This window comes from Notolepis coatsorum (genome assembly GCF_963971535.1).
Source record: "Notolepis coatsorum genome assembly, chromosome: 20".
NCBI classification, from domain to species: Eukaryota; Metazoa; Chordata; class Actinopteri; order Aulopiformes; family Paralepididae; genus Notolepis; species Notolepis coatsorum.
Window position 1 is genome coordinate 23805464 of NC_140184.1, and position 11419 is coordinate 23816882.

At 42.5% G+C, this 11419-nt stretch overlaps 1 protein-coding gene across 1 annotated transcript; it reads left to right on the forward strand.

Annotated features, from left to right (window-relative positions):
- Nucleotides 1–469: 469 nt before the first annotated feature.
- LOC311246831 (achaete-scute homolog 1b-like) lies at nucleotides 470–2340 on the forward strand (the record flags this gene model as incomplete). The annotated part of the gene is made up of 2 exons (XM_084337076.1): nucleotides 470–987; nucleotides 2245–2340. 2 exons carry the CDS (start codon nucleotides 470–472, stop codon nucleotides 2249–2251), a joined length of 525 nt encoding a protein of 174 aa, XP_084193202.1. The 3' UTR covers nucleotides 2252–2340.
- Nucleotides 2341–11419: the final 9079 nt, after the last annotated feature.

The following is an 11419-nucleotide window of genomic DNA, read 5'->3' on the forward strand; positions in this document are numbered from 1 at the left end:
TTTTAGGTTTAATTCACACGTTATGTCAGTCCTGTTTATTTTTGGCTGTTATGAGTTTCATTCTTTTGTGCACTTTGAGCCATTTGGCTTTCGGGCTGCTTCTATTGGAATGGAAATGAACTGCCCCCTCAGTGTGTGACGCGAGCGCCGGAGGACACGCGCCTGGCTCGCGAGTCTGGTCCGCAAAATGGCTGGGCCGCCGGCCTGACCCCTTCAGAAGGGGAGGAGGGGGTTAGAAGAAGAGGGGAGGAGGAGGAGGAGGATAGGCTATATAAGGATGTCTTTCTGTCCGATGAGCCTCACGTCGTCAAACGTTCAAAGCAGTTGATTTTAGGCATAATATACAACTTATTTTTTTTAATTTTTTTTTACTAACATATTCTGGAGAGAAGAAATGGAAACAACTTCATCTATACCTCAGCATTTTGGAAAATGTATGCTTCTGGTCATATCAGAAAGCCAAACTTCTATGCCTGTCTCCTACGAGGAGAGCCGTCATGCCAACTCTGTGGTGCTGAAAGGACAGCGCCCCCCTTCGCCGCAGCTCCTGCGCTGCAAAAGGAGAGCGCTACCCGGAACGGACTTCACTTTTCCACACCGGCAACATATGGTTGTTGCATCCGTGGCCCGAAGGAACGAGCGAGAGAGGAACCGCGTGAGACAGGTCAACGCCGGCTTCCAGACCCTACGCCAGCATGTGCCAAATGGGGCCACCAACGGAAAGCTCAGCAAAGTGGAGACGCTCCGGTCGGCTGTGGAGTACATCCGAGCACTGCAACAGCTCTTGGTTGAGAACAACGGAGTGCCGGTGGTGTTTCAGGGGGGCATGGTCCCGTCCCCCTCCCTAACCGTATCTAGCGGGCTTTCAGCGGGACCCGAGTCTCCCCACTCCACCTGCTCATCGTCGGAGGAGGGCGGTAGCTATAGGATCATGGGCTGCACCGAGGAGGAGCACGAGCTAATGGATTTCACCGCCTGGTTCCACAGGTAGTCAAGTCAAGTCAAGAGTTATAGATCATGTCATGAAAAGCCAGATTTGCTTTGTAGTTGTGCATCCATTCTGTGTAGGCATATTACGCACATATGGCGGGAAGTGGGCATGAATGTTGTTGTTGTTGTTGTTGTTGGTTAACTTACTCGGCTATTGAATATTGAAAAATGTAATTTTTGCTGACGATACAAATGTCTTCTGTGAGGGAGAGAACCTCCAAATGCTTTTAAAGGATGTCGCAGCTGAGCTAACCAAGCTGAAAGTGTGGTTTGATGTAAATAAATTATCATTAAATATTAAAAAAAAAAATCATGATATTTGGTAAACGTGATAATAAGTAAATACACCGGTTGAACTAAGGATTGATAAGAATAATCAACAATGTAGGATATTATGAACACACCAATAACTTATTTATAAAGCTACAAGCATTGAAATGTATGGACCTAGTGGATTACAAAACTGCCCTCATTGTATACAAAGCCAGATACAAGCTAATCCCAGGCAACATTCAAAAATGGTTCAGAGACAGGGAAGGTGAATATAATTTAAGAGGGAGAGGGAATCTCAAACAACCAATGGTACACACCACGCTGAAAAGCATGTGCATATCGGTGTGTGGAGTGAAGTTGTGGAATAATTTACCCGATTACATCAAACTGAGTAAACATGTGGCACAATTTAAAAAGCAGTTAAGAAAATACACATTAGAAAAATACAGAAATGAGTAGTGAGGATAAACAAAATTATGTTATATTGTGTATGTAGTGATGTACTATATTCACTGCTGTCAAGTGAATCATGTTTTTTATTGTAAACTTTTAATATAAGTAAAAATAATATTCTATATTGTAATATACTAAATTATGTAAATTCTAGTAATATTAATGGTAGAACAAATACAAATGTAAGGGGGTATGGACCAATAAGCTAAGCTTCCCTATACTCCTTTTTTTTGGACATGTCTGCCAACCAAACACATTTCTCTTTTGTTTATAATTCCTGTTTTTTCTTTGTTCTTTTTTTAAATGTTTTTTTTTCTTTAAGGATTTTTTATAATTTGTTGTTATGATTGTTTGGTCTGACGGATCAAGACACTGTGAGTTAGTTGAAGAAATAAGAAGAATAACATGTCCAAGAAATAAACTTTTCATTCATTCATTCATTCATTCATTCATTCATTCATTCATAGGCTATTGAATGTGGAAGTGTTTTGTGCCAGATCCCTAAACACAGTTTCTTTTATTTTACAGGTACTGAAAAGATCCAGTATTTGATGAAGTCTATATACCATTTGGGTTTCATGTCCTGGAGAGCCTCGGTGGAGATGCAGCACCTATCAACTTACCTTGAACACTCAGAACCTGGAACCACATGAAGTGGTTTCTGGTTAAATTACATTGAATTCCTGACACCACTTGATTGAATTGTAAATAAGTGAATGCATAATGCCACTATATCGTCTAATTTTATAAAGATATTATTATTGTATATATTGTATAATAAACTATTTTGTATTTATAGAACTACTTTTGCTTAATTGTGCATATTTATTTTAATAAACCAGTGGATAGGAGAATCACTTATATGGATGAAAGATAAGTGTGCTTGTGTGCAGACAGACAGGCAGACTGTGTGTGTGTGTGTGTGTGTGTGTGTGTGTGTGTGTGTGTGTGTGTGTGTGTGTGTGTGTGTGTGTGTGTGTGTGTGTGTGTGTGTGTGTGTGTGTGTGTGTGTGTGTGTGTGTGTGTGTGTGTGTGTGTGTGTGTGTGTGTGTGTGTGTGTGTGTGTGTGTGTGTGTGTGTGTGTGTGTGTGTGTGTTAATAACAGTTCATTTCCCCTCTGGATGGGTCCTGGACCTCCATGGCCCCAGGGTAAAGCCCTTGTCTGGATCCACTGTTCAGTGTGATGCCACTATTTGCATAATGCTATTGTACCTCTCAGGTTTGGCCTCACGGCAGGCCTCCTTCTGCATGGAGCCTCTGTACCTCCTCTCCTCATCTGTAAGGGTCAGTGAATAGCTTGGGCAGCGGTAGACACAAAACCTCTTTTGTACACGCATTCATCATCTACTGCCAGCCAGAACACATCTGATTGGACAGTGGTATCACTTTGATTATAGAGCCAAGTGGTCCGGTATTAACCAACTTTGGACGCCTTTGTAATGTGATTAAAGCAACTCCTCTGGCTCTTTGAAAAAAACATTGTATTTTTTAAATGGAAAAAAGGTAAATACATTACAGGCCTGAATATCATTACTTAAAGTTGTATATTTGTGTGCTCGTCATTGATTTTGGAGACTGCATATGAGATTTGCTTGTATATTAATCGTGTACAACCCAGAATATACTGTGTCTGAAGAGCACTTTATAAGAAGGCAGTCCATGAAATTATGTGAAATCAACCATAAAGAGACACAGGAAAAGAGGGAAGGTGGGGAGGAGAGGAGGGCAATTAATGATAATTTAATTGATTAATTAATAATAATGATATGTGTTTTTAGTCATTTCCTTTGTTCGTTAGAAATTCTGTAAAGAGTGACTTCAATGATGACTTGTTGCAGCCTTTCCAACAATTCCGTAGCAGAACCTTCTTATGGGGCAATGGTGACAATGAATTTTGAATTGAATAGGAAAATGTTAATGTTATTGCTCATTCTGTTAGCGAATGACCAAACAGTGAAATTATTGTCAGGGAAAGAAATCATCAGTCCCCTGTTCTGTATGAGCACATCATTCAGGTTACGTTTGATGTGAAGCTAGTCATGCTATTTCAACATACCTTCCTGTATTAGCCTGTTGTTTCTCTCGCAAGGAAGAGACAGAGGGTATATATAGGGTACAGTTGTGAAGTTTGACCTCCCATTATGGTCTCAAGATGTCCAAATTCAATTCCCATTCACTTTCCTAATCTCTCGCTCTCTCTCTCTCTTTCTCTGCCTTGCTTTGCATTCCATCTTTGTAACGATGGAGGGGCCCAGTCAGCCTGCAACGTGGTGCAAGCTCTCCTGTGCAGCTTGTCAGTCCATGACCAGGGTTTCCCCCAGGGCCGCAGTTAGAAGCTCCCCACTGATCCATGAGTGGGTCATATTGAGGCTCCACTGGATGTAAAAAGAAAAAAAAGGGGGGGACAAAAGATAGACAGGGCGTTGTTTTGCGCCCCACTCCAAATTAAGCCGTATACGTTCCCCCGTGGAGATGGAACGGGTCCTGGAGCTGTCAAACAGGGAGGGGGCCCCACAGAAAGGACACGGGGGTGGTTGGTGATTATTGAACCCAGTAACACATGCATTTTAGAACCTCGTAATATGGTCTAAAGTAAACAATTTGGAGCATTTCACATTGCAAATGGCATTTGTGGGGAGGACATTTGTGTCATAGCTAAAAGCATGGTGATTGTCTATTTGGACAAATAGATTCAGAGTAGATGTAGATTGGTTAATTAGAGGACTGGTACATTTGTGCTAATATGGTATTTTATGGATAGCTGAGCTGATAGCCTTTGGGTAAAGGGCCTGCTGTAGCTACATTGTTAAAATAAATGGCCAGCAGGTCATTAATACACCTAGTTAACAACTTCCTAAAAGCTAATAGCTTTACATGTGCTTTAGCTAACAAGTCACACTGTTAACCATCTGCTAGTTCGAATATCTTCCAACACACTAGTTTTATTTCAAGGTTAATCTACACATGTAATGTTATTCTGAGTTGTTTGCAATTTATAGTATTGCAATTTAATATTATTCATTAAAGTAGCCATTTGGGATTATGAACAACTTTCAACCCAGAGCATCTTCCGATTATACTGGCATATCTTGATGACATCACAGGTTTGAGTTCTCTGACCTGGCTTTGGGTTTATGTTCACAAATACGGATTTGACTGCCCTGTGGTATGAGAACATATTGTGACGAGCCTGGTGGTGTTCAGACTCGTCACGGTTCAAAAACAAACTAATTCAACTGTCCACACAAGTGCAATTTCAATCAATAAAGAATATTTATTGAATGGGGCAGAATATAGTCCGATGGCCAATTAGAATGGTCGTTATACAGTCCAAGGTCAAAAACACAAAAACAGGCTCTCTTACAAAAAAGGGATTGTTCAATACTCAGAGTTGTCTTCCGGTCCAGGGTCAGTACACAAGGGGGTTTCTCAGCCAGTCTAGGGTCCAGTATACAATGAACACCTTCTCGCCTTCACCCCTCCTCTCACTACCTCTCACCTCGCAAAACTCCGTCAACAACAATCTCTCCCTCAATACTTCGCTCCTACCTCACCTCTCAACAATACTCTATCTGTCCTAGTGTTTTATGTTATGTGTGTCTGGTGTGTGTGCGTGTGGGATGTGGGTGATCTAATGGTGCACAGGTGTGTTCTATCAGTCCTAATCAGCTGCCTAATTGCTTCCACTCCTCCCATGGCAGTAGTATCTCCCATCCTTCACATAGCCATGGGACGGGGGGTGATATCTGCCACAATATGCATTTTAAAAGGGGAACAACACCCAAATTAAGAATTCCAATATGTTTTCCACATGGCCAGGAAGGTTCAATCAGTGATGCAGTGGTCATGGGACGGGGTTGCACGCCGTTCCACCTCTTTGAGCAGGAGCACACAAGAATGCGTTCCACTCGACTCTGCGGCAAGTACCCACCTGGCTACTTTGCATAACAATAGCTCAGGTCGTCAGGTGTGTTCAAATACTACAGTTGGACCATTCAACACAAAACCTGTGAATGAAATGTGTTACATTCCATTCCTAGAGGCAATTAGGAATCATCTTTATTCGCGAGGGAACATTTATGCGCATGCGCGGGAGCGCGCGCGCACAAGACGTCATTAAAACACAGTGCAACCCCTTATGAAATCACCACTGCACCACTGGGTTCAATCAACATGAGCCATTCTCTCTCAAAGTAAGAAACCAGGAGCGGTTGGGTGGCGACGCGGAGATTGCGCTCGTCACCAATGCAAGAGGCTGCGGTCTCGACTCCCGGAGTCAGCATTGCCATGCGGCTTGGGCCGATCATCATACTAACTCGTTTGGCTGAGTTAGGGGGAGGGAAGTCGTGGGTGGTAATCTGGCATTGTGGACAGCGTCAGGTCAGGTCTGGGCGCCTGCTCAGCGAAAGGCAGGAAATGGTGAAGGCAGCGTGACCTCCCACGCGTTACGCTTCACCAATGAGAGTCCTCGCTGCCAGGTGAGAAGAGAGCCACTGGCTGTCTCCACATGTGTCGGAGGAAGCATGTGGTGGACTTCAGGGTTCTCTTGTACCGACCAGTAGGAGGAACATGCGCACAACAACCAGGTAGGGGAGGGGGGAATTGGCATAACGACTAAATTGGGATGGGGAGAAAAATAGAAAATCAGGCGGAGAAAAAGAGGATAAAAAAAAAGAAAAGAAAAAAGAAACCAGAGAAGTAAGACTCAAACTTGTGATGTCATCAAGGAATACAGTCTGGAGCTGCTCCATACACAATGGGAGACAGATTTTGTGGACCTACGGAATGTATGTTTGAGTTTTTACATCCAAATGAGCTTCATTCTACAGTATACAGTAGTAGTGTTCTCAGTTCTGAAACAGAAAATGTACCCATACAGTATGCCCAGAACATTTGACCATCACCTTTACCATCTCTCCCAATTCATTGTCTATGGAGCAGCTTCAGACTTTATACCCGACGACGACATCATGATGAATTTGATATACTCTCGTTTTTGTACACGTGAGAGAGTTGTACCAAATTAGTTGTTTTCACCAATATCTTTGGACTGTCTTCGCCCATAAGAATGACTTCTTAAATTGGATGTAGTTCACCTTTAAATTGATTATTTCCCCCCTTTAAGAGCGCTGCATCGTCCATCACCGAGAAGAATGCATCCTATCCTTTAATTCTCTTCATTAAAACACATCCTCTCCACAAGCATAATCCCCTCTTTCAGACTCAACAGAGTTAATGCAGACTCCCCTGCCTCCACATCAGAGACCCTCTAATGACACAAAGCGCTCCCTAATGACTTCCTTGTTCACTTTAATTGGAAGCGCTTGTTTTAAGTTCTGGAGTAAATAAGCTCTCCCCGCCCTCATTGTTTCGGTACAAGCGTAGATGATAATACTGGTCCATTTATGCTGCAGTGCTGTAGTCCATAACTGCTCCATAGAAAATGCATTAGGAACAGATGTTGTAGGTGACACTAAGAGCATCCAGAGGAACAGTTTGTGTATACAGACTCATTTTCTGTTTCAGAACTGAGAATACTACTGACGTATAATGAAGCTCACAAAATCAGTCTCCCATTCATAGACTTTATACCTGATGACATCATAAGTTTGAGTCTAACTTCTCTTTCTGGCTTCATGAGAGAGTAGCTAATTTTCACAATATCGATTGAAATTTCCTGGGCCATGGAAATACCATTTTAATTCTTATTTTGGATGGTGTTCCCCTTTAAGTACCTCCATGTACTGTATATGGTTAGTAATAGATGAGATTTCGTAGGCCATGGCAAAAAAAGCGGAATCTTAAAAACAAAAACAAGTCTTTCTGCACCGAAAACACCAAATAGAAGCGTTGCCTGCACTGGTATGGCGCCGTGTGATCAATATCTGACTCAAGTTGCAGCTGCAGAGGTCAAGGGACGTACTAGTTACATATTCAGATGTCTGAGGGCAAACCTAGACTCTCTGTAATCTATTCATTGCTGCATCTCTGCCTTTTGCAGAGCCCTCCATCGAGCCGAGAAAAGAGCTCCCATTGATACTGAAAATGAAGGGGAGGATGAGGACGAGGAGGGGATTAATGGTGAATAAACGGGTACCTCCCTCGCTCACGTCGCGTCCTTATCTCCAGCTCGCAGGGCTCCTCCGGCAGACTATGGGCTGCTTTTCAGCGGGACTGCCCGAGACTGGTCTAGTGTATGCGTCGGGTCACCACGTCACCCTCACATTGTCTCTCTGGCCATTCTCCCTCTAACCAGATTCTGCGTGTTTGTTTTGGGGGGTGCCTGAGCTGCCATTGTGCCAGAGGAGCTCTTTGGTGTGTGGCCCGCAGTGGCAGCGCCTGGCTGGACAGCCGGAGTCTGCTGCCATATGGGGCCAGAGTCACAATCGAATTACCTTTTTGTCCTGCTCTCTTTCTGCGGGTAAAGGAATGGCACCGACACCTCTGACTTGGGGTCCTGCGGGAGGTCGCAGGGCCAAAGCCAGGGCCCCCGGGCCTCTATGGGTGATAATTAACAAATTAAATAATAGGATGATCTTTCCCTCATCTATCAGCGGCTGCCAAGGGGCCTTTTCAGCCACAGTGAAAGCTAAGGGCGTCAGTGTGGCTCATGGTTATTGGGCTTCTTTTGAAATCCACCTCTACTCGATCAAAGACACAGAGACTAATCTAATAAAGTTAGACTTTCAAGCCGGGATAACAGACATTAATGGTGCCTTTCTCTCCCTCTCTCTCTCTCTCTCTCTCTCTCTCTCTCTCTCTCTCTCTCTCTCACTTGATGTTGTTCCTCCTCTTTATTCTTCCCCCTCCTTTTCTCTCTCAACATTATGTTTCACACTTGGTGAAAACTACAATGAGTAGATGGCATTGAAGCAGTTACTGTAATGATGAAGAAGAACACAGAAAATGCACAAAGCTTCTATGAATCTGTGTGTGTGTGTGTGTGTGTGCGTGTGTGTGTGTGTGTGTGTGTGTGTGTGTGTGTGTGTGCGTGTGTGTGTGTGTGTGCGTGCGTGTGTCGGGTAAACACAAGAGAAACGTGAAAGAGAGACTGTTTAGGAGAGTGTGTGCTTGTTGTTCTTATTCTTTGGGGCACAAGACCAGCTGCAGTAGAGAGACCGTGGTGAATTTCTGTGTAACTCACAATCAGATCCCCAATGAAAGACACCCAATGGGATTTCCCCACTAGCCAATCAATTCCATCCCAGCTGAGTGGGGAAGCTATTGTGTGCTGCTAATGTGAGAGGACAGGGAGGCCCTCTCAAGGTCCTGCTCTAGGAAAGAGCTTTAGAGCCTGATTTTCACTTAGGTAGGCCTTCTTCCACACATCATGAACATGTTTATCACCCAGGAACCAGTGTTGAGTCTTATTTCCCCTCCCCAGCTCTCATTAACAATCTGTGCAAACAGGCATATTTACTTGTTAAAAAGTGTAGTCCCGTAGCAATGAAAAAAACGTCGGTGCAAGAAGTATGAGCTTTAGGACTGTGTTGTCAAAATGATAGGAAGTGATATACAGCAGTATAGACATGTAGATGGGAAATATTGCTTTACAGTTTTTCACGACTGCTTTGACGCATTTTGCACATCAGAGTTTCAATGTGCAAAACTCAAAATGCAAATAGCCAAACTGACTTTCAAAATTCATACTCTAAGATACTAAATGCTATGCTTACATATAAAGTGCAAAACTGTTAATACAAAGTGCCAAACTCTAAATCATATGCTCCAGTCTCAGAATACAGCCACCTAATAATACATCAATGTTCAATTGCTTATTGCTACACAGGCAGATCACTAAATCAATTCAACAGGTGTTTGTACTAATGTCTCATTACCTTCAACAACCTTGCCCAGGTGAGTAGCATTGCAATACAATTGATAATCTCTTCACCACTGCATAAAAGGCTGCTTATAAACCTGAAGAAAGGAGCAACATGGAGCAAGTTGGTGCAGCTGAGGTTGGCAACGAAGGATAGGGTCGTGGATGGGGTCGTGGCCAAGGAGGCAGAAGAACATCTGTCTCAAATGAAATTATAACCACAATTGTTGACCACGTAATACAGTAAACCGAGGTCTAACACTGGCTGAAGCTGGCAGGGTGGCACAGCCAAACCTGAACAGGTCAACGGTGGCATCCATTATACGATTTTTTACAGTAAGAGAGATAATCGGTAAGTCAATATGTGTAATTTACTGTACACAGTAACTGTATATTGAAATGACAGTAATTGTGAAATTGATATTGTTGTCTGTTACAGTATATTTCATAAATACTAAAGGTGTGGGTGTGAATTATTTTTGTAATTGTTATCTTTACTGTACATTAGAACTGAACGAGCACCACCAAGTGGAGGACGTGGCCGTCTTCTCTCTGTGCAGCTGGAGAGGGCACTTGTAGACATGGTGGTCAGATGTGACGTCGATTAAATTCTTTGGCCAAATGCAGAGGAAAGGCAAGATGCTGCTTGAGCACCATAAAGTTGTATTCTTTTCTTTTTTTCTCTTCATAGAATTCTTTTTTACAATAGTTTGTTTACTGTAACTGTTTTTGTGTTTACTGTAAAATACAGAGCATTACTGTATGTATTTTTCTTTACTGTAATGATTAAACTTCAAATACTGTAATCATATATTTTGTTTGTCTTTCATAAAGACACAAGCACTCCAGTCTAGGGGTTATGAGGAAATGACCATTGCATAGTGCCATAGTCTATTTAGGTAACAAGTATATTGTGTCCGCATTATTTGATAATGACCATTGTATTTGAAAAGTGCACCAATAATTAAACTTCAATGATGAACATATCCACTGTTCTGACACTATGATACACTTTTGCAGGACATATAATCTAATTTGGTTCAGTTGTTCACTTAATTGTTTGAAATATCTAATGTTCTGGTGCTGTTATAAGCTTTTGCATATACAGTACTATTCTCTGATTTGACACTGGTATTTTAATTTTGCATGCTATATTGCATTTTGAACCCAAAATGAGCAGTATAGCATTCTGTTTTGCACATTGAAACTCTGATGTGCAAAATGCATCAAAGCAGTCGTAACAAACTGTAAGGCGTATATTCAGAATTTATTCACTTATTTCATAATTATGATGTTGTTGATGAGTCCGTTCTCAGCACAGTCAATCCTGTTCTTCATACTGGATACCAGCAGCACCGGCTAGGTTCATCCTAAAATTCATGCAAAGTAAATGGGGCCACAGTCATTAGCTATACAAGCCCTGAAACAAACCTGTGTCAATGGGGCCACAGTCATTATACAAGCCCTGAAACAAACCTGTGTCACAGGTTGACAGGACCCTGCTTTATGAAACAAGTACTTTTTTTCTATGAACTTTATGGATTTACTCTGTTCATGATTACTCTGGGATTATATATTTTTATGCCCCAGCATATGTGTGCTGCCCAACAGAGACTAGAGACAAATTACTGTAAATTGCAGTAGAAACAGTAGAAAATATGAACTAATTGAAAGGGGAGGCTGAGACATACGTATGTTTTCCCTAGGAACTGGCTGGGCATGTTTCTGGGTCTCCCCACCTCTACTGTTCTATATCTAGTGTGATGATGTCATGGGCGAGCCCCTTTGGGCTTATAATGACAGAGGTGTTTGAAAATGGCAGACTGGTCCAACGGGGAAGTTCCACGACAGCACGCTGTGTGTTCCACCTGCTATCTGGAC